Source organism: Oncorhynchus mykiss, chromosome 8 (assembly GCF_057628025.1).
Source record: "Oncorhynchus mykiss isolate SJ-2025 chromosome 8, ASM5762802v1, whole genome shotgun sequence".
In the NCBI taxonomy this organism is placed as follows: domain Eukaryota; kingdom Metazoa; phylum Chordata; class Actinopteri; order Salmoniformes; family Salmonidae; genus Oncorhynchus; species Oncorhynchus mykiss.
The window spans coordinates 30887501-30912500 of NC_143029.1; the positions used below are offsets into that span (position 1 = coordinate 30887501).

The 25000-nt window shown below is 41.8% G+C and overlaps 1 protein-coding gene across 19 annotated transcripts in view; it reads right to left on the reverse strand.

The window, feature by feature from the left end:
• Positions 1 to 25000, reverse strand: part of gphnb (gephyrin b) — a 115496-nt gene that overhangs the window by 54580 nt on the left and 35916 nt on the right. For all 19 annotated transcript variants that reach the window (XM_036985269.2, XM_090243175.1, XM_090243174.1 and 16 more), the window contains exons 3-4: positions 5874 to 5931; positions 4213 to 4305 (exon numbers count right to left, since the gene is read on the reverse strand). In XM_036985269.2, the coding sequence (XP_036841164.1) occupies positions 4213 to 4305; positions 5874 to 5931 (151 nt within the window). The remainder of the gene's footprint in view (positions 1 to 4212; positions 4306 to 5873; positions 5932 to 25000) is intronic.

The following is a 25000-nucleotide window of genomic DNA, read 5'->3' on the forward strand; positions in this document are numbered from 1 at the left end:
ATGTTTGTGTGTGTTTATCAGTTTCCATGTTTGTGTGTGTTTATCAGTTTCCATGTGTGTGTGTGCATCAGTTTCCATATGTGTATCAGTTTCCATGTGCGTGTGTGTGCATCAGTTTCCATATGTGTTCATCAGTTTCCATGTGTGTGCATCAGTTTCCATATGTGTTTGTATCAGTTTTCCTGTATGATGACATCAGTTTCCATGTGTGTTTGTGTGTATCCGTTTCCGTGTGTTTGAATCAGTTTCCATGTGTGTGTTTATCAGTTTCCATTTGTGTGTGTTATCAGTTTCCATGTTTATGTGTGTTTATCAGTTTCCATTTGTGTGTATCAGTTTCCATGTTTGTGTGTGTTATCAGTTTCCATTTGTGTGTTTATCAGTTTCCATGTGTGTGTGTGTGTGTATCAGTTTCCATGTGTGTGTATGTGCATTCATTTCCATATGTGTGTGTATCAGTTTCCATGTGTGTGTGTGCATCAGTTTCCATATGTGTTTGTATCAGTTTTCCTGTATGATGGCATCAGTTTCCATGTGTGTTTGTGTGTATCCGTTTCCGTGTGTTTGAATCAGTTTCCATGTGTGTGTGTGTATCAGTTTCCATGTGTGTGTATGTGCATTCGTTTCCATATGTGTGTGTATCAGTTTCCATGTGTGTGTATGTGCATCAGTTTCCATATGTGTGTGTATCAGTACCATGTGTGTGTGTATCAGTTTCCGTGTGTTTGTATCAGTTTCCGTGTGTTTGCGTGTATCCATTGCTGTGTGTTTGTATCAGTTTCCATGTGTGTATCAGTTTTCATGTGTGTGTGAGTGTATCAATTCCCATGTGTGTGTGTGTGTGTGTTTCCATTCGTGTGTATATCATTTTCCATGTGTGTATCAGTTTTCATGTGTGTGTTTGTGGATCAGTTTTCATGTATGTGTGTGTTATCAGTTTCCATTTGTGTGTGTTGATCAGTTTCCATGTTTGTGTGTTTATCAGTTTCCATTTGTGTGTATAAGTTTCGATCTTTGTTTGTGTTTATCAGTTTCCATGTGTGTGTGTGCATAAGTTTCCATATTTGTGTTTGTTTATCAGTTTCCATGTTTGTGTGTGTTTATCAGTTTCCATGTTTGTGTGTTTATCAGTTTACATGTTTGTGTGTGTTTATCAGTTTCCATTTGTGTGTATCAGTTTCCATGTGTGTGTGTGTGCATCAGTTTCCATGTGCGTGTGTGTGAATCAGTTTCCATATGTGTGTATCAGTTCCCATTGGCGTGTGTGTTCATCAATTTCCATATGTGTGTATCAGTTTCCATGTGCGTGTGTGTGCATCAGTTTCCATATGTGTGTATCAGTTTCCATGTGCGTATGGATCAGTTTCCATATGTGTATGTATCAGTTTTCATGTATGATGGCATCAGTTTCCATGTGTGTTTGTGCGTATCCGTTTCAGTGTGTTTGAATCCATGTATGTGTATCAGTTTCCATGTATGTGTATCAGTACCATGTGTGTGTGTATCAATTTTCATGTGTGTGTTTATCAGTTTCCATGTGCGTGTGTGAATCCATTTCCATGTGCATGTGTGTGTATCAGTACCATGTGTGTGTATTAGTACCATGTGTGTGTCTGTGTATTAGTACCATGTGTGTGTGTGTGTATCAGTTCCATGTGTGTGTGTGTGTATCAGTACCATGTGTCTGTGTGTGTATCAGTACCATGTGTGTGTGAGTGTGTATCAGTGCCATGTGTGTGTTTGTGTATCAGTTTCCATTTGTGTGTTTATCAGTTTCCATGTACATGTGTGTGTTTATCAGTTTCCATGTGCATGTGTGTTTTTTAATCAGTTTCCATGTGTGTGTGTGTGTGTGTGTGTGCGTGAGTGTATCAGTTTCTCTCTGTGTGTGTGTACCAATTTCCATGTGTGTGTTTGTGTGTGCATCAGTTTCCATGTCTGTGTGCATCAGTTTCCATGTGTGTGTGTGTGTGTGTGTGTATCAGTTTGTGTGTGTGTATCAGTTTGTGTGTGTGTGAGTGTCTGTATTGTATGTGTGTTTGATGCAGCAGGTTCCCCAAAAAACAGAGAACCCAGAAGACTGGCTGACTGACTCTCTCTCTATCGCTCTCTATCGCTTTCTATCACTCTCTCTCTCTCTCTCTCTCTCTCTCTCTCTCTCTCTCTCTCTCTCTCTCTCTCTCTCTCCTCCAGCTGTATGTTCTGTGCCCTTGAGCTTAGTGACACAAACAGTCCATTAGTGAAGAAGAGGAGAAGAGAGGAGAATGAGAGGAGAAGAGAGGAGAAAGAGAAGACTTCAAAGAGTACCAGCCACTGATGAGCATCGTGGGTTAGCTAGGACTCAGGAGAGATGGAGAGGGAGGAAAAAGACGAGAGAAAGAAGGAGAGCGAGAGAGAGAGAGAAAGAGGGAGAGAGAGAGAGAGAGAGAGAGAGAGAGAGAGAGAGAGAGAGAGAGAGAGCAGAGATGGGGGAGAGAGGGAGGGGGAAGGGGAGAAGAGATATGGAGGGAGAGGGAGCGGAGGTGGTGAGGGAAAGAGAGAAAGGGTGGGTGAGAAAGGAGGGTGGTAGAAGGAGAGGGGGGAGAGAGAGAAGCCAGAGAGTAAAGGAAGCATATCTCAATGGAGGGAGAAGAGAGAGGAAAAAGAGAGAGGGAGAGGATCCCTTGACACCTACAGTGGGATCATCAACGCAGAAGCAGGGGATACTGGGTAATAAAGCCTTCATCAATAGACAAGACACTGACACACACACACACACACACACACACACACACACACACACACACACACACACACACACACACACACACACACACACACACACACACAGTACTGTACAGCTATACTGTATTGTACAGTCCCATTCAGAATCCTATTTTTCCTAACCCCTAACCCTAAACCTAACCCTAACCCATAATCTTACCCTAACCCCTGACCATGTATCTAACCCTAACCCATACTCTTACCCCTAACCATAACCCATACTCTTACCCTAACCCCAACCCTAACCCATACTCTAACCCTAACCCTTACCCATATCCTAAACCCTAAACCTAACCCTAACCCTAACCCTAACCCTAACCCTAAACCTAACCTTAAACCTAAACCTAAACCTAACCTCTAACCCTAAATCCTAAACCTAACCCATAATCTTACCCTAACCCCTGACCCTATACCTAACCCTAACCCTAACCCATACTCTTACCCTAACCCCTAACCCTAAACCTAACCCTAACCCATACTATTACCCTAACCCCAAACCTAACCCTAACCTTAACCCATACTCTAACCCTAACCCTTACCTGAACCCTAAACCTAACCCTAACCCTAACCCTAAACCTAAACTTAACCCTAACCCTAACCTTAACCCTAAACCTAACCTTAACCCTAAACCCTAAACCCTAAACCCTAAACCTAAACCTAAACCTAACCTTTACCCATAATCTTACCCTAACCTTAACCCTAACCTTAACCCTAAACCCCAAAACCTAACCTTAACCCTAAACCTAAAACTAACCCTAGCTGCTAACCCTGACCCTAAAACTAACACTAGCAACTAACCCTGACCCTAAAACTAACCCTAGCTCCTAACCCTGACCCTAAAACTAACCCTAGCTCCTAACCCTGACCCTAAAACTAACCCTAGCTCCTAACCCCAACCCTAAAGAAACCCAAGCTCCTAACCCTAACCCTAAAACGGACATAATTCTAACACTAATTCTAACTTTAACCCCAAACCCCATAGAAATAGCATTTGACCTCATGGCAACAAATAGTTGGTTTACTATTGTTGTGGGGACTTCTGGTCCCCACGAGAATAGCTAAACACGTCCAGACACACACACAGTGCTATCATATACCATATTACTGAGTATGTGTCTTCAACCAACCCACAAGTGTCTCAGTGGTGATATATGAAGGCACTCCAGTGGTACTTCTGAGAGCCATTAGTAACAGTAGCGGACAGACAGCCCTGTGTGTGGCTGTACTAATCAGCTATGGAGGCTCCTCCATCCCCTTTCCCCACACTCCACTCCTTTCCCCTCCCAGTGACACACACCACCCTTTGTCATTTTGGATCTGCATGTTACAGTTTCCTTCGAGACAAGGGGAGCCGGTGCAGATAAGACGCAGTAGACGAAGAAGAAAACCCGTGACTGGGTAACACAGCAAGGTACAATTTCTAGGTGACAGACAGACACACACACTTACCTCAGGTGTGACATCACGGGGAGCGAAGCCGGTCCCCCCGGTTGTCAAGATGAGATTGAGTTCTTTCTCATCACACCAGTCCACCAGAGTCTCCTGATGAGACAGACAGAGAGAGACAGACTGAGACATAGGAGCTGATAGGTTCCTAGCTCTACCTCATGTCATTAGACATGAGTCTCATTGGCACTGACTGAGAGGTTGTGACATACAGTAGGTCACTGCTAAGGGGTCATGGGGGTGACGATTGTGGCTTGGACTGTGTACAAGGTGTGACATACACTACATGGCCAAAAGTATGTGGACAGCTGCTCGTCGAACATCTCATTCCAAAATCATGGGCATTCATTTGGAGTTGGTCCCCCCTTTGCCTCTTTAACAGCCTCCACTCTTCTGGGAAGGCTTTCCACTAGATGTTGGAACATTGCTGCGGGGACCTGCTTCCATTCAGCCACAGGAGCATTAGTGAGGTTGGGAACTGATGTTGGACGGAGGCATTGTCATGCTGGAAAAGGAAATGGGCCTCCCCATAGCACAGAATCATCTAGAAAGTTATTGTATGCTGTATGCTGTAGCGTTAAGATTTCCCTTCACTTTAACTAAGGGGCCTAGTCCGATCCATGAAAAACAGCACCAGACCAGTATTCCTCCGCCACCAAACTTTACAGTTGTCACTATGCATTGGGCAGGTAGTGGCCTCCTGGTGTCCACTAAACTCAGATTTGTCCGTTGGACTGACAGATGATGAAGCTTGATTCATCACTCCAGAGAAGACGTTTCCACTGCTCCAGAGTCCAATGGCGGTGAGCTTTAATCCACTCCAGCTGACGCTTGGCATTGCGCATGGTGATCTTAGGCTTGTGTGCGTGCGGCTGCTCGGCCATGGAAACCCATTTCATAAATGTCCCGACTAACTGTTCTTGTGCTTATTTTGCTTCCAGAGGCAGTTTGGAACTCAGTAGTGAGAGTTGCAACCGAGGACAGATGGTTTTAACGCACTATGCGCTTCAGCACTCGGTGGTCCCGTTCTGTGAGCTTATGTGGCCTACCACTTTGCGGCTAAGCCGTTGTTGCTCCTAGACATTTCCACTTCACAATAACAGCACTTACAGTTGAAGGTGCCACGTTGAAGGTCAATGAACTCTGCAGTAAGGCCATTCTATGGCCAATGTTTGTCTATAGAGATTGCATGGCGGTGTGCTCGATCTTATACACGTGTCAGCAACGGGTGTGGCTGAAATAGCCAAATTGACTCATTTGAAAGGGTGTATGTCTTCTAGAAAGACAGTGAGACAGGGATAGAAAGATAAGTTACTGCTGAGCAGACCATATTCATTCATCTCAGAGTAGGGGTACGCATCTAGGATCATTAAAAAAAAAATGATTGTGATTAACATCATATGGACAATGGGAGGACCTGATCCTAGATCAGCACTCCTACTCTAAGACACTAGAATACAGATCCTGGGGTCAAAAAGTGTTTGAAATCTTTGAAATACTTAAGTCTCGCTTCATTGAGGTTGTCTGGAAAAATGGAACCAATCGAATATACCAAAAAGTGCAAACCCTGTCCATCTGGCACACCAAATCACATGCTCAAAGTATTTGATTTTAAATATTATTTGAACCCAGGTCTGATGACTGACAAAAAGATAGAATTTTACCTTAATCTCATCAATTTCATCTGGCACGATCTTATAGGCTGAAATAAAGCCTCCCAGCCTGAGAGAGAGAGAGAGAGAGAGAGAGAGAGAGAGAGAGAGAGAGAGAGAGAGAGAGAGAGAGAGAGAGAGAGAGAGAGAGAGAGAAACACAGAACATCAGGACACAGTCACTCCCATTTCAGATGTGAAATTAGAAACATAAAGCCTCTTGCTGTACTGCAGAGCGTCTTCAAAACAGTCAGTAGGCTCAAACCTCCAGATATGCAACCCAAGAGCTTTTAAAGTAATCAAATGACTGTTATTTTACCCAAACAGGCCTAGCAGGGAGAGAAAAATGGATGAAAGAGAGAGCAAGAAAGGGAAGGAGAGTCGTGAATGCCCTTGAACATCCCATCCTAAAAGGCTTTCCTCAGGACGGACCGTCAGGGATACTACACTCACAAGGACAGTCTGCTGTTTGAAGAAGTGTACCATGGCGCTCTCCGGTGGCCAGCGCCGGTATTGCAGCAAGAGGAGAAACTAATGCAGCAGGCTCCAGGTAAAAAATCTCCACGTACGAATTATGGTATAATACAACACACACACACACACACACACACACACACACACACACACACACACACACACACACACACACACACACACACACACACACACACACACACACACACACAGAGAGACAGACTGCTTAACCCGTTTTTGTAAGGAGGTGCTATTTTTAGGAAACTACTGCATCATGTTTCCCCCTCTGCGACAGACAAGCAGTGACATGACACCCGTTCAGACAATACTGTGGTGGAACTCCACAACCACACTAATAGTAACATCTATCCCTGACTATAGAGGTACTGCATCAAAATAATGAGCTTGGCTTTGTAGTAAATAACTTTTTCATTTTAGAGGGAAACCACCTTGCAAAAAAAAAAAAAAAAAAGCAGAAGTGATAGAGCGTAGTAATTGTATTATGGCATAATTTGTCACAGAGCTGGAATATGGACTGTGGCTAAAGCAACAAACTCCCATAGGCTCATGTCAGATTGGACGTTCATCTGAATTCTTAAGGTTAGGCATTAAGTCTGAAGGTTGAGGTAAGTGTTAAGGTTTGGGATAGGCTTATTAAAACAAACATATAAAAAAAACACTTTCTGTGTCTGGATTCAAACACGCAACCGTCTGAACCAGAGGCAGATGCTTACAGAGGCAGATGCTTACAGAGGCAGATGCTTACAGAGGCAGATGCTTACAGAGGCAGATGCTTACAGAGGCAGATGCTTACAGAGGCAGATGCTTACAGAGGCAGATGCTTACGTCTATGTGCCATCCCCGTCCCCAGCGCCCTAGCAAAATCAAAGCCTCCTTGAAGGTGACAGAGCTCAGTGTTTCACCTAGTGGCATGTTTGCACGTCATCTCCTGACGTCCTCGGACATAGATGGATGTCGGATACTGACTTGTATCACGGGAGACCTGCCCGGGCTAAAGTATGCAGAAGGTACACTGGCATAGCGGAAACCCCCGCAGGCCCCACAAGGCAGGGGGGGGGGGGGCACAAGAGTTCTGGGGGCCCATGTGCCCATCATCTCACACCTAGTCTAAATTTGAGGAATAATTATGAATAATTTTGACAGTAATTTCCACTTGCAGCAAGCAAAGTGTTTGTGTTGTCCAATGTACATGGGTAGTAGGTGAGTCGGACAATATCGCTTTCTTGCATCTAATTAGCCCATTTCTCAGCGGTGGCGGCCCGCCTCGGCCTCCTCACCCAATTGCCAATCAAGTTTAAAAAAGTTAGGTGAATCAGGTGGGACTCGGATGGAGAACGAGTGAGTTGTTCAACATGGATAAACAAAAGGCAAGACCAAGTGGTGCACGAAAAACGTTAAAAAAAACAAAAAAACTTTATCAATCTGATCAAATTCCTGACGATAAACACGTCAGCAAAACTACCAGCTCGTCCTCGACTGATGAAACACCTTCACAGGTAGAAGCTAGCACGCCTACTTAAAGGAACATTTGAAGTGATTTTTTTGACAATCAAATGAAAACATCATGACTGGTTGTGTTTATGCCACAATAAAAGGTCATACATTTTTAAAGTTAAACTCCGACTTTGCGGGGGTCCAGAGAAACTGCTCTATGCCAGTGAGAAGGTGAGAAGGTAAGTGTTTCCTGTTGGACAAACACATGCAGGCACTCACATACAGATGTATACATGCACTCACGCATGCACACACACACACACACACACACACCTAGGCTAACAATAGTCTGACGAGAGTGTGAGTGCTTTACTCTCAGCGATGAGGTGTGTGTGCCTACACGTATGTGTGTGTGTGTGTGCACAATAGTTTTCAGTGTAGGTTACTGTGTTGTTTCACCCCGGGAAAGTAAAGGACCTGTAAAAACAAACCCCCTCTCTGTAGGTTCATTTCCTCCCTCTCTGTTTTAGCCAAAATGAAAATATGCTAAACACAAATAGCTACGATTCCTTCCAGCTGTTTCCTAGGCAACCCCATTCTATCGGAAGCCTCTGGTTTCCATGTTTATTATGAGTGTGTTTGCTTTGTTGCTGTGTTTCGGGATGCCGTGTCTCTGCTATGTCTCTGAAGTGTCTGTGTGAGTGTTGTTGCATACCAGTGTGTGTGTGTGTGTGTGTGTGTGTGTGTGTGTGTGTGTGTGTGTGTGTGTGTGTGTGTGTGTGTGTGTGTGTGTTTGTGTGTGTGTGTGTGTGTGTGTGTGTGTGTGTGCATTAATGTGACAGTATAACAACACTTCTCTACTCCATGGTGTTCCAGTACAGAGCACTTCCTGAAACATTCTGTAGAGGAGCTGGATCTGACCCACTGCTGTTCAATGGGGGAGAGGGAGAGTTATGGCTGTTTGCTCTAGGTGTGGAAACATGCAGTACGGATGCTGCTACAGTATGAGAGGGGACACAGGGCTTTGGCCTGGAAGACGGGATGCTTTGCCCAGATTACTCTATGAATAAAATAGGAGAGAATAGAATAAGGGAGGGAGAGAGAGAGAGAGAGAGAGAGAGAGAGAGAGAGAGAGAGAGCGAGAGAGAGAGAGAGAGAGAGAGAGAAGGGAAGGGTAGAGTAGGGTAGGGTAGGGGGAGAAAGGCAATAGCAGATTGAGAAAAGCAGCCAGAGAGCCATAGAGACAAAACGAGAGAATGACAGAAAGAGAGAGACAAACAGAAAGAACAACAGGACGACAGGATAGAGAGCAAGATATAAGCCTATATCGTGTACTATACGTACGTGCTTTTAACAGATCACAGCATTAAGAGTCTCAGCTAGACAATCTTGGTGTTACCAGGGAACAGTGGGTTAACTGCCTTGTTCAGGGGCAGAATGACATTTTTTTTTTTACCTTGTCAGCTCGGGGATTTGATACAGCAACCTTTCGGTTTCTTGTCCAACGCTCTAACCGCTTGGTTACCTGCCACCCCCCGTCGTTAGGATTTAATGCGGTGGTGTTTCTGTTTCTGTATGTAATCATAAGGTATGTGTGTCTATGTCTATTTGTTTATGGTGTGCCTGTGTCTGTAAGTTGTTATGTCTGAGGTGTGTCTGAAACTTTGTTCCCCCCCTGTTGCTGTGTTGGTTGGACCAGGTCTCTCTTGAAAAATAGATTTGATCTCAATGAGATTGTAGATAAAGGTTCAATTAAACAAAGGCATCAAGACACAACCCACTAACCAATACCCCCTTACCCCTGCACACACACACACACACACACACACACACACACACACACACACACACACACACACACACACACACACACAGTCTGTGACCCAGCTGTGCAGGTCTGTACAGTTGTGGGCCATCTGCTGTAGTGTTGGTATTAATAATGCATGGTCTTTGTACAGGGCTCTCCATCACACACACACACACACACACACACACACACACACACACACACACACACACACACACACACACACACACACACACACACACACACACACACACACACACACACACACACACAGCTTTGTTTGAACATTAAAAATCGTATTTTCCAACACTAACCCTAACAATAACTCTAAACCCACTAACACTAAACCTAAGCCTAACCTTAATCCCAAAACCCCAACCCTAACTGTAACACCAAAACCCTAACCTTCACCCCAAAACCCTAAAAGTAACCCTTAAGCTTTACAGTTTTTTTCGATGGCTAAACGACAGTGGACACAACTGACGTCACATGTGCAAAACTCTAACTACAGTCTGCACAGCAGCAGTTCATGTGGACCAAACTCTAGTTCGTTTTTCATTGCTTGAACACAGTTTTCAAAACTCTACACACTTATCCCATGACTTTAACCACAACCTGCACAACACTGTGGATTTACAGCACTTTGTTCAAATGCTAACACACTGCTGTCAAAACTGTGAACCACACATTCAAAACGGAATAGATTTCAGCCTTGTGCCTTTCAAACACTGCTGATTGCAATTTCAGCTGAAAGGCTAAGCAGGTGTCTTGTTTTAGACTTGTTAGTGAACACACACACATATTACAGTATATATAGGTAGAGCTCAGAAAGACTCATTTTGTAAATGGAACAAGGAAGATGGGTTCGTGGAGGGAGAAGGGTGGCAGGGAGAGGGCGGATGCGTGGAGGAAGACAAAGAAGACAAAGAGCTGTTATTTCAGATGAAATAAGGGCTACACTTATAGACCATGTCGTGAACCATGATCTCTCATTGAGAGAGGCAGGATTGAGCAAAGAATCTGCAAAGATCCACAGTGGCATCTGTAATGCCAATTTTCCATCATGCAAACAGGTGAGAGTTACATCCTTACAGTAAATGAAAACATTACAGGAATCTATTTTGTATTGCAATTATAGAATATTTACACAGATATACAGTGCCTTGCGAAAGTATTTGGCCCCCTTGAACTTTGCGACCTTTTGCCACATTTCAGGCTTCAAACATAAAGATATAAAACTGTATTTTTTTGTGAAGAATCAACAACAAGTGGGACACAATCATGAAGTGGAACGACATTTATTGGATATTTCAAACTTTTTTAACAAATCAAAAACTGAAAAATTGGGAGAGCAAAATTATTCAGCCCCTTTACTTTCAGTGCAGCAAACTCTCTCCAGAAGTTCAGTGAGGATCTCTGAATGATCCAATGTTGACCTAAATGACTAATGATGATAAATACAATCCACCTGTGTGTAATCAAGTCTCCGTATAAATGCACCTGCACTGTGATAGTCTCAGAGGTCCATTAAAAGCGCAGAGAGCATCATGAAGAACAAGGAACACACCAGGCAGGTCCGAGATACTGTTGTGAAGAAGTTTAAAGCCGGATTTGGATACAAAAACATTTCCCAAGCTTTAAACATCCCAAGGAGCACTGTGCAAGCTATAATATTGAAATGGAAGGAGTATCAGACCACTGCAAATCTACCAAGACCTGGCCGTCCCTCTAAACTTTCAGCTCATACAAGGAGAAGACTGATCAGAGATGCAGCCAAGAGGCCCATGATCACTCTGGATGAACTGCAGAGATCTACAGCTGAGGTGTGAGACTCTGTCCATAGGACAACAATCAGTCGTATATTGCACATATCACACATCATATCACATATCATATCATATAACCTGATGGAGTCTGCAAAAGACCTGAGACTGGGATGGAGATTTGTCTTCCAACAAGACAATGATCCAAAACATAAAGCAAAATCTACAATGGAATGGTTCAAAAATAAACATATCCAGGTGTTAGAATGGCCAAGTCAAAGTCCAGACCTGAATCCAATCGAGAATCTGTGGAAAGAACTGAAAACTGCTGTTCACAAATGCTCTCCATTCAACCTCACTGAGCTCGAACTGTTTTGCAAGGAGGTATGGGAAAAAAATTCAGTCTCTCGATGTGCAAAACTGATAGAGACATACCCCAAGCGACTTACAGCTGTAATCGCAGCAAAAGGTGGCGCTACAAAGTATTAACTTAAGGGGGCTGAATAATTTTGCACGCCCAATTTTTCAGTTTTTGATTTGTTAAAAAAGTTTGAAATATCCAATAAATGTCGTTCCACTTCATGTTTGTGTCCCACTTGTTGTTGATTCTTCACAAAAAAATACAGTTTCATATCTTTATGTTTGAAGCCTGAAATGTGGCAAAAGGTCGCAAAGTTCAAGGGGGCCGAATACTTTCGCAAGGCACTGTATATTACAGTAAGTTTGACTGTAAAATATATTTTTACAACAGGACCCAAAGGCTGCCCCCAACAGGGGGAAGAGGAAAAATATTTTCAGATGCGCAGGAAAATGCTATTGTTGACATGGTTGTTGTCAACAATGCAATAAAACTGCGGGAGATTCAAGATAGAGTGCTGGCTGATAATGATATATTTGAAAATGTTAATTCTGTCAGCACAACAACTATTGCTCGAGTCCTAAAGAAACACCAAGTTACAATGAAACAGTTATACACTGTACCGTTCGAGAGAAACGGGTAAAAGAGCAAAGATACCAATATGTCCAGGTAAGACGTCTGAGGTTACGTACACAGCTATACAAAATATTTACAGTAAAAAAAAACACTAGCATTTCTACAGTAAAACTGTGCACTTACTGTTTTTCAGAGAGTAATGGAGGTGGAAGCACTGGAAAGACCACATTTATTTGTATTTATCGATGAAGCTGGATTTAACCTTGCCAAAACACGGCGCAGAGGAAGGAATGTTATAGGTCAAAGGGCCACTGTGGAGGTTCCAGGCCAAAGGGGGGGAAATATCACCATGTGTACTGCAATGGCCAATGATGGTTTGCTTCTCAACACACCACTCATTGGCCCATACAACACAGAAAGGCTTATAGCTTTCCTAGAACAGCTCTATGCTCAGCTAGTGCCAGCAGAACAGGGGGAGCCAGTAAGAAACCCCCAAGTTTTTGTCATAGTTTGCGATAACGTTGCTTTTCACCACTCTGCAGCTGTCACAGATTGGTTTGCAGCACATCACAGATTTATGGTTTTGTACCTGCCTGCATATTCACCCTTCCTCAACCCAATAGAGGAGTTTTTCTCTGCCTGGAGGTGGAAAGTGTTTGGTCACCACCCACATGACCAAATGTCTCTTTTGGAAGCCATGCGTGCCGGATGTGAGGACACGAGTCCAGAGGAGTGCCAGGGATGGATAAGGCACTCCAGAAGGTTCTTCCCCAGGTGCATGGCAAGAGAAAACATTAGATGTGATGTTGAAGAAAACCTGTGGCCTCATGCTAGAGAGAGGCAGGATTAGCCCCTCAATTATTTGTTCGAATTACAGTATGTTCTTTTAGTTTCTACTTTTTTTTCTCATTACTGTAATTCCGTAAATTACTACAGACTATTGAAGAAAACTGCTAATTTGCATTTACCTTAAAGAATTGTTATGTTCTAAAAAAATATATAAATCATGTGAAAGAATGTCACTCTTTTCTTTGAAGAAAATATTACTTTGTATGAAGTCACTGAAATTGTTCAAACTGTAAAGATGAAAAGTTTGTATTTTCTGTATTGGTGTTTGATGCTAGTGTTTTTACTCTCAGTGTGTTCTGAGAGACAGTGTGTGTTATCTCAGTGAGGGTTGTGCATAGTGTTTGGCTGCACTGAGCGTGTTTTGAGCCATGTGTTAAGAGTTGTGTTGCTTGGAATGAGTTTTGCAGGTGATGTGAACTGTTTAGCTCAGGTGACTGTTGGTAGTGCAGACTGTAGTTAGAGTTTTGCACATGTGACTCCAGTTGTGCCCACTGTCGTTTAGCAATCGAAAAAAACTGTAAATAGTGCTTGAACAAATTCAGGACCTGACTTTTGAAAAAACGTATTGTTTTCCTATCTTTTCAGGACATCCGTGTGAAATGTTAGGACATTGGGTTACTGATAATGTAGGAAAACAAGTACACACTCACACACATAAACAGAAGTCCAGCACCATCATCCCTGCGCTAACTACTTCAAGACATCTTAGTAGAGCCTGGCTGTGATGGCAGCGATGTAGGGACGCTCTCAAGGGTCAACAATTCCTTTCAACCTGTCTGCAGTGAGAGGACTCGCCTTGCATGACACACACACAACCCCCACCACCAGCCAGTGTTGAGTGCTCTGAGTGCTCTGTACGGTGTTACACTCCCAGTGCTGCACTCACTGTGACAATCACACACTGAAACACTAGCTAAGAGACACACAGACACACACTTAGGCTAACTCAGACAGAGATACACTCAAGAACAACCCAACCCAGCTATATTTAGGACCCCACACTCTCATGCATATCTAATCTGTCCTGCGTTGCCTGGGATTTTACTCTCACTTTGTCCTTTCGAGCACAATTGCAGCAACTATGGTGGATGCGTAACCAGGCCAGCTCAGTACAGCTCACCTTGGCTTAGTTCAGCTTGTCTCTGTCGTATAAAAAGGGTCAAATTGCAGAATGCTGTCTCCCCTCAATCTCATATTCTCTGAACTATTCACTACCCCTCCAACATGTAATTTGCCGCAACCTGGGATACGATGTCATTTTGACAAGTCCCCATGTACAGCAGATCAGTTGCACGATAACATAGCTTAACACATGGCAGGCTAGCAGGCGCTAGCTAAGGCTAGCACAGGCTAGCAAATGCTAACACGGGCTAAAACAGGCAAGGGCAGAAACATTCACAGACTAGCATAAGATAGCTTGCTAACGTAGAGCACAACCAGCCCAGGGGACCTGTCTTGTCTGTCTCCTTCCAGTGACTGCTGCTCTGTGGTTGAAATGAGCACACTGTCACCCATCTGATTTATACAGACGCTATTTTTAGCTGCGACAATTTGTAAAATTGACAAAGGATGTTACAACCCAAGTTGCTCGAGGGCGGCAACACTGTGTTGGCTGGAGCCCCAGGAGGATATTCATTCAACCTTCAACACACACGTACACATGCTCCAGAATGTACACACACACACACACACACAGATGTGCATGCACGCATGTGAACGCACACACACACACACACACACACACGCACACACACACACACACACACACACACACACACACACACACACACACACACACACACACACACACACACACACACACACAAATAAGCAGGAGGGGGGAACTGTACACATTGAGCACACACACCAACCCATCTGTCCTTGGGAATGGGTGTCATTTTCCTGACCCCTCTCTCTCTCTTTCTCTCTCTCTGTTTCTCTCCCTCTCTCTCTCTGTCTTGCTTTGTCTCATTCTGTCTATTTGTCTCTCTCCCCCTCTCTCTCTCTCTCTCTCTGTCTTGCTTTGTCTCTCTCTCTATTTGCTATTTCTCTCTCTCTCTCTCTCTCTGCTCTGTTTCTCTCTCTCTCTGTTTCTCTCTCTCTGTTTCTCTCTCTCTCTCTCTCTCTCTCTCTCTCTCTCTCTCTCTCTCTCTCTCTCTCTCTCTCTCTCTATCCCTCCCTCCCTCCCTCTCGGCTGACACACCTCTTCACGCTCCTTCAATATGAGGGAATACATTATGTATTGGTGTACTGATTGGACACTGTGCAGACTGATATCAATGATAATGTGTTAAAAGAGTTTAAAGTAGGCTTGGACGGTGTCCAAATTGTCATACTTTCATACTGTCCTTGTGCTATACTGGGATATTCGGCAATACCGGCACTGAACACAAGGGGCGCTGATTTCAAATGCCACTTATTCTCTGTAATCTTAAGGCTAGCAATGACAACAAGCACATGTAAAATCCCATAGAGAATGCTAACTAAATGCTAGCGAGCTCATTGCCAACATTTTGTACAGATTCTGACCTAAACTATACAAGTATATAAGTACAACAAGCTACTCACAGTTTGCTGCACGTACAAAACTAATATTAGCCAGCAAGACTTTTGATCCAGGATGGAATTCTTCGCTGTTACGAAGTGAATGCTTGATTTTGGAAGAAACTGTCCACTTAGCTAAATTGTTTACTAGCTTCTAAATTAGCAAATCAAATGCACAACTGCAGAGCATTTAGCACATTTTAGACAGTTAACGTAATAGTTATAAGACTGGTAAACATTTAGTTGGGAATTCCATACTGTAACTAGATCACCTGGGACATACTGCACAACCGTCACAAGGCCCCGGTCCCGGTCTCTCGTCGTTGTGTGCTTGTAAACAAGCATAAGCTTCGTAATGAAAAATAATGTGACAGATGAAATGAAAAACGTAACGTCTTCATCTCCTAATGTGTTGCGCAAGTTGACTCCAGGTATTTACTTAAAAAGTAGCTACAAATATTCACATTTATGAAAAAACTTAAAATGAATATTATCAAATGTATTTTTTAAATGTATTTATTCATTTTTTACCTTTATTGAATAACCGAAACATACAATATACTTGCAGTGAAGCCGCTCAACAACTACATCACAGTCATCCAACAGATTCCCCTTCAGAGCGACACACAGAAGCATCCAGGGTCAATGCCCAGCGCAAGGGCACATTGACAGATCTCCCACCAGGCCAAAAAACCTGAACCCGAACCCTCCAAGATCCCCCCACTGTTACCCAATAGCTGTCCCTTAACCAACCTCCACTCCCACTTGTCTACAAATCCACATCCCAAACCTCAGCTTCCCTCAGCCCATCCCATCTATCTCTGCTGGCCAACCCTCTTCGGATTTCTACGCAACACACATCTTTCAACTATGCTGTGATGTTTAACATACCATTTCAATCTATCTAATCGAATAGAATCCACAGATTGCGAGTTGAAGATAAATACCTTTACTAAGGGTATTAGTATATTAGTAATTGACTGACCTGGTCTCTCCAGGTCTCCTAACAGTACTATTTCTAGGGTCAATTTTAGATCAATGCTATGCATTATCAGCCATTCCTGAACCTGAGACCAGAAACAGGCTACCTGAGGGCAATACCAAAATAAATGGTCAATTGATTCTGTATCCTCACAACAAAATCTGCAGAGCTTTGATGATTTTATGCCCCAAATATTCAAGATTTTGTTTGTTGGCAAGAATTCCATATAATAATTTTAGCTGAAAACCACGTAGTCTTGAATCTTGCGTTGTTTTATATATCAACACATAGACCCTGTACCATAGAATCCGTACATCGAAAATCTCTTCCTATTTGCAATGTGGATGGCACAGTTGTCAACCTCCTGGTCCTCAAATGAAACTGGTATACTTTCCTATTTATGCTATTTTCATTCCTCTGACAGTTTTGATCCTTTATATTGGGAAGATAGACCAGTTCCCTACCTCCTCCCACTGCCACCTGTCACGCCCTGACCTTAGAGAGCTTTTTATGTCTCTATTTTGGTTTGGTCAGGGTGTGATTTGGGTGGGAATTCTATGTTCTTTTTTCTATGTTTTGTATTTCTTTGTTTTGGCCGGGTATGGTTCTCAATCAGGGACAGCTGTCTATTGTTGTCTCTGATTGGGAACCATACTTAGGTAGCTTTTTCCCACATGGTTTTTGTGGGTAGTTGTTTTCTGTTTAGTGTTTTCTGCACCTGACAGGACTGTTTCGGTTTCATTTTGCACTTTGTTCGTTTTGTTTCAGTGTTCAGTTAAAATAAAGTCATGAACACTTACCACGCTGCGCTTTGGTCCGATTCTTCCTCATCAGACGACGACACCTGTTACACCACCTGTCCTCCTCTATTTTTGGGCTAATGCTGTAATCATTTGGTTGTACTCTTGGATTGAGCAGACCTTCTCATACAATTCTGATAACTCCATGAAGGACATAACTTTACCATTCCAATTTTTACAACATATTTTAAGAACAAAATACAATTTTCAAACATCTTTCCCATAAATACAGCTATTTTATCAACCGGTACATTTGAGTTCAGCCATAATATTTGCTGTAATATTTGTTCTATCTTTTCAGGGGGATGAAATTGAAATTGTAGCCAGCTCTGCAACGCTTGTTTGAAGAAGAGAGATACTTTGAAAAAAGTATAATTTTCAATGATTCAAAAATGAGACATGGCAATCCGCACAAAGGCAATTTTTAAACAATGGATGACCTCGTCTTAGTAATCTACATGAGAACCATTTAGGGTTCAAGTAAAACTTTTGAATGAGTGAAGCTTTTAGAGAGAGGTTTAGTTATTTTATATTTAATCTCAACCCACCCAATTCATATTCATTATATACAGTGGGGCAAAAAAGTATTTAGTCAGCCACCAATTGTGCAATTTTCATCATAGGTGCACTTCAACTATGACAGACAAAATGAGAAGAACAAAAATCCAGAAAATCACATTGTAGGATTTTTTATGAATTTATTTGCAAATTATTGTGGAAAATAAGCATTTGGTCACCTACAAACAAGCAAGATTGCTGGCTCTCACAAACCTGTAACTTCTTCTTTAAGAGGCTCCTCTGTCCTCCACTCGTTACCTGTATTAATGGCACCTGTTTGAACTTGTTATCAGTATAAAATACACCTTTCCACAACCTCAAACAGTCACACTCCAAACTCCACTATGGCCAAGACTAAAGAGCTGTCAAAGGACACCAGAAACAAAATTGTAGACCTGCACCAGGCTGGGAAGACTGAATCTGCAATAGGTAAGCAGCTTGGTTTGAAGAAATCAACTGTGGGAGCAATTATTAGGAAATGGAAGACATACAAGACCACTGATAATCTCCCTTGATCTGGGGCTCCACGCAAGATCTCACCCCGTGGGGTCAAAATGATCACAAGAACGGTGAGCAAAAATCCCAGAACCACACGGGGGGACCTAGTGAATGACCTGCAGAGAGCTGGGACCAAAGTAACAAAGCCTACCATCAGTAACACACTACGCCGCCAGGGACTCAAATCCTGCAGTGCCAGACGTGTCCCCCTGCTTAATCCAGTACATGTCCAGGCCCATCTGAAGTTTGCTAGAGAGCATTTGGATGATCCAGAAGTAGATTTTTTAAAAGATCCAATACGTAATATTAGGTTTTAGTTCAGCGAGTACAGAAAAGTTATCTAGATCTTCAATGAGACATTTCAGGGATCTAGCTTGGACACCTTTGTTTTTAAGCCTTGGATTTCTAATCATCTAATGTTGTTATTGGATCGGATTTAAATATCTAGAATTTCGATGGCCATAACGAATACATATGGTGACAGCGGACACCCTTGTTTAACTCCTCTTGACAATTCAAAACTCTCTGAGAAGTAGCCATTATTTACTAATTTACACCTGGGGTTGCTATACATTATTTTTTACCCATTTAATAAGAGAATCATCGAAATTGAAAAAATCCAGACATTTATAAATAAAATCCAGTCTTCCTTTGTCAAATTCCTTCAAAATCTGCTAGTAATACCAGGTCTGGCTTCTTAGATGTTTCATGATGTTCTATTCTTTCTAGTAGTTTTAGCATATTATCTCCAATGTATCGTCCATGTCAAAAACCTGTCTGATCAGGATGAACAATACCTGGTAAAACCCTTTTAATTCTGAGTGCTATGCATTTCGCTAGTATTTTTCCATCACAACATTGAAGTGTAAGGGGCCTCCAGTTTTTTTTAGATGGACTGGATCTTTATATTTGCCATTTGGGTGTTGTTTTAATAATAGAGAAATCAGACCTTACTGCTGAGTACCTGACAGACGGTATTGAACAGTATTGACGGTGTTGAAAAAGCATCCCATGGCTTTTCCCAAATACCCCGGCATATGGTATATACCGGTCAATCGAGACCTTTCAAGGCAATCCTAGTCAATCCCCAAACATTTCTGAAGAAAAGCCAATGATGAAGCCTTGCACTTCTATTTTTATTTGATTTGTCTTGTGCCATTGGCGATAGGTGCAGTTGATTCAGCTGTCCTGCGAGCCAGCCTGACGACGGGACAAACTCTGCCTACCCGGCGGATCTGGAGAGCTAAAATCAAGTGTGCATACTGCACTGGCCAGTTGGATCCCTCAAATCACTGTGCCTGCAGCTTCCACTAACCCACAGGATAGTTATACTGTGTAATAGCCTACATGAGATGTCCTAACTTTTAAAACCATAACCAGAGAGACTGTCAAAGATTACAACGAAGAGCTGCTGTTTTTATGTTCATGTTTCAGTTTTAATTTAGCACTGTCAATACGTTTTTTTTCCCCCACACTTTTACTAAACACAAAACGCGCTTCTCCCTACTTGAACTCGCCCTACAACCAGCACTGCATCTGCAGTAATGGATGAGTAGCCAAGTATATCAATAGTCAATTATTTCTATTATTATCAGCTCGTCGTGTCTATTTTAATTTGGAGTAATATTAAACTTTCTCTTTAACATAGGAGCAACAGGCATTTGTCAATGAGGCAGAAATGATGCAGTGCGACTCGAGTGTCTTCATCAGGTGGAAGACGATGTCCCCTCCCTCTGGTCAGTCTCACAGGAGGAAAGCAGAGGGCAGGGGCCGTGAGAGATAGACCTACTGTTGCTCTCCCTGTCTCCCTCCGCCAGGACTGACCATCAAAGGAAGGTAAAGCACAATCAGTCCAGCAAAGCTAATTATGCTCCACTATGCCTCACAAGTAATAGAACAACTGATCTACATAGCTTGAGATTTTAAAGATAGTATAGTCTGAGAAGAACAATATTGGCAGGCCAAACATAGTCAATATGATGTGATAATGTATTAGGTCTACTGTGCAAACATTATTCTTACAGAACTGTTTTTTAGCAGTTAGGAGCGTTCGAATCCCCAAGATCACTGGTTCGAATCCCCAAGCCGACTAGGTGAAAAATCTGCCAATATTCACTTAACCCTAATTGCTCCTTTAAGTCACTCTGGACTGGAGTCTGCTAAATTACTCAACTATAAATGTAGTAAGTTAATGTTGCATAAGTCACGCACCAATCTTTTTCCGAGCGGTAGACTTTGACTCTGAAAGTGACTCAGAAAAGGTTGGTGACCATTGGTGTTTTAGTGTTTAAAGAATATGTGTTCCATTGAGTGACAGCTGTCTGGTTTAAAGTGTCTGGGCTGATTCTGGTGGGCTGTGGGTGGCTCCGCCCTGTGATTGGAGTGTGTGTGTGTGTGTGTGTGTGTGTGTGTGTGTGTGTGTGTGCGTAAATGGATGTCTGCGTGTATGTGTGTGTGTGCGTACTGTGTGCCCTCGTGAAAAATCATGAATGGATATCTATGCATGTCTGGGCTGATTCTGGTGGGCTGTGGGTGGCTCTAACTTGTGTTTGGAGTGTGCGTGTGTGCGTAAATGGACGTCTGTGTGTGTGTGTGTGTGTGTGTGTGTGTGTGTGTGTGTGTGTGTGTGTGTGTGTGTGTGTGCGTGTGTGTGTGTATGTATGTGCCTGCGAGTCTGGGCTGATTCTGGTGGGTTGTGGGTGGCTCTAACTTGTGTTTGGAGTGTGCGTGTGCGTAAATGGACGTCTGTGTGTGTGTGTGCGTATGTGTGCGTATGTGTGTGCCTGCGTGAATAATCATGAATGGATGTCTATGCATGTCTGTCCCAGACAATGTGCCGTGGCCAGAATTTGTCTCCAGCTGGTCATCCTGAGGTGGTAACACGTGATGTGGAAATGTGGCACAGCATGGCACAGAACAGCATGGCACAGCACAGCATAGCACACAGCCTGTAAAGGGGAGTAGAGGGTCAGGCTCAATCCAAATAACCCCCTTAGCCCTCCCTGGCAGTTTTTCGCGACTCCGTGAGCCACCTGGAGTAGGCTCGAGAATCCGAACCTAGGCAACGGTGGTTAGGGTCTGGTTTCAATTGCAGACTCTTTTCACAACTTCAATGACATAAAAACATTTATTTACAGGGTGGGTCCTCTTCAGTCAGACAACTCTCCCAACAAATCAGGAGGCTGAACTGCCAGAACGTCACAATTCGAAAATCAACGTTTGCAGGCAAATCCTTTGCAGTGGTTTTAGTGACGCTAGTTGACGCAAACTAGACACCTGCGAAATGCACTCATTAAAAATAACCCCTGTGATCTCCATCTTGCTACTATTTAGTATTTTCTATTTATATTGTATTTTATTTTGTGTTTTGTAAGAGCATTGGGCCAGTAACCGAAAGGTCGCTGGTTCGAATCCCTGAGCTGACTAGGTTTAAAATCTGTCCTTGAACAAGACACTTAACTAACCCTAACTGCCCCTGAAAGTCGTTCTGGATGAGAATATCTGCGAAATAAGGCATTGACGTCGTTCCTCCACGCCAAATGCGACTGTCATTGAAATCATACCCTAATCACTGCTACCTTGGGTTGGGTTTCAGAGACTTCTCCCGGAGTGGGAGTGGTTTTCTGATGACGTTTGGAGCTACGCGTAGTGCCTTTTCAGCCCTCTAGTTGGTCCTCCAAAAACAAAGCCAATCAAGTTGCAGACTTCCTAGTGAGTGGTACTCAAACTACCCATGAAGCTCTGCGACCCGAGGCCGGATAGTTTCTGCAGGAAAGATGGCTGCCAAAGAATAGGAGGATGGAAGGAAATGTAAGTCATTATAATTGAATAACAACTCATGTACAAATCATGTAACGAAAAATGTACAGTTAAGAGGAATATGTTAGTTAATGCAAAAGACAAATCATTGTGCATATTGTTTGGTCATAAAGTTGTTTTACAAAAATCACTGTTTAAGGAAGTTGTCTGGCTAGCTAACATTAGCTGACTAATATATGGGCTTTTGACATTTGTATTAATTGTAATTTGTGTAATCCTGAGCCAACCAGATTGTCTTGTGAAACCCTGTGGGGGTAAATAATCTATCTAAAGCATTTACTGCAAATGGAATGTATAATTGTGTACGCTTGCCTTGCTGTTCATTAAAAAATATGTTGAAGTCAATCACTTGTCATTGTTCTTTATTGTAGTAACGTTAGTGATTGGCGATATTTGTCAAGTAAAGTACTTATTTTCTTACTTATTGTGTGGTGCTGGATAAAAACACCTGTACTGTACTGTATAAATACACCTGTACTGTATGTATAAAAACACCTGTACTGTATGTATAAAAACACCTGTACTGTACTGTATAAAAACACCTGTACTGTATGTATAAAAACACCTGTACTGTATGTATAAAAACACCTGTACTGTATGTATAAAAACACCTGTACTGTATGTATAAAAACACCTGTACTGTATGTATAAAAACACCTGTACTGTATGTATAAAAACACCTGTACTGTATGTATAAAAACACCTGTACTGTATGTATAAAAACACCTGTACTGTATGTATAAAAACACCTGTACTGTACTGTATAAAAACACCTTTACTGTATGTATAAAAACACCTGTACGGTACTGTATAAAAACACCTGTACTGTATGTATAAAAACACATTTACTGTATGTATAAAAACACCTGTACTGTACTGTATAAAAACACCTGTACTGTACTGTATAAAAACACCTGTACTGTATGTATAAAAACACATTTACTGTACTGTATAAAAACACCTGTACTGTATGTATAAAAACACCTGTACTATACTGTATAAAAACACCTGTACTGTATGTATAAAAACACCTGTACTGTATCTATAAAAACACCTGTACTGTATCTATAAAAACACCTGTACTGTATCTATAAAAACACCTGTACTGTATGTATAAAAACACCTGTACTGTATGTATAAAAACACCTGTACTGTATCTATAAAAACACCTGTACTGTATGTATAAAAACACCTGTACTGTATCTATAACACCTGTACTGTATCTATAAAAACACCTGTACTGTATGTATAAAAACACCTGTACTGTAATGTATAAAAACACCTGTACTGTATCTATAAAACAACTGTACTGTATGTATAAAAACACCTGTACTGTACTGTATAAAAACACCTGTACTGTACTGTATAAAAACACCTGTACTGTATGTATTAAAACGGCTGTACTGTACTGTATAAAAACACCTGTACTGTATGTATAAAAACAACTGTACTATACTGTATAAAAACACCTGTACTGTATGTATAAAAACACCTGTACTGTATGTATAAAAACACCTGTACTGTATGTATAAAAACACCTGTACTATACTGTATAAAAACACCTGTACTGTATCTATAAAAACACCCGTACTGTATGTAGAAAAACACCTGTACTGTATCTATAAAAACACCTGTACTGTACTGTATAAAAACACCTGTACTGTATCTATAAAACACCTGTACCGTACTGTATAAAAACACCTGTACTGTATGTATAAAAACACCTGTACTGTACTGTATACAAACACCTGTACTGTACTGTATAAAAACACCTGTACTGTACTGTATAAAAACACCTGTACTGAATGTATAAAAACACCTGTACTGTATCTATAAAAACCCCTGTACTGTATCTATAAAAACACCTGTACTGTATGTATAAAAACACTTGTACTGTATGTATAAAACACCTGTACTGTACTGTATAAAAACACCTGTACTGTACTGTATAAAAACACCTGTACTGTATGTATAAAAACACCTGTACTGTACTGTATAAAAACACCTGTACTGTACTGTATAAAAACCTGTACTGTATGTATAAAAACACCTGTACTGTACTGTATAAAAACATCTGTACTGTATGTATAAAAACACCTGTACTGTATCTATAAAAACCCCTGTACTGTATCTATAAAACACCTGTACTGTATGTATAAAAACACCTGTACTGTACTGTATAAAAACACCTGTACTGTATCTATAAAACACCTGTACTGTATGTATAAAAACACCTGTACCGTACTGTATAAAAACACCTGTACTGTATCTATAAAACACCTGTACTGTATGTATAAAAACACCTGTACCGTACTGTATAAAAACACCTGTACTGTATCTATAAAACACCTGTACTGTATCTATAAAACACCTGTACTGTATGTATAAAAACACCTGTACTGTACTGTATAAAAACACCTTTACTGTACTGTATAAAAACACCTGTACTGTACTGTATAAAAACACCTGTACTGTATGTATAAAAACACCTGTACTGTACTGTATAAAAACACCTGTACTGTATCTATAAAACACCTGTACTGTATCTATAAAACACCTGTACTGTATCTATAAAACACCTGTACCGTACTGTATAAAAACACCTGTACTGTATCTATAAAACACCTGTACTGTATCTATAAAACACCTGTACTGTA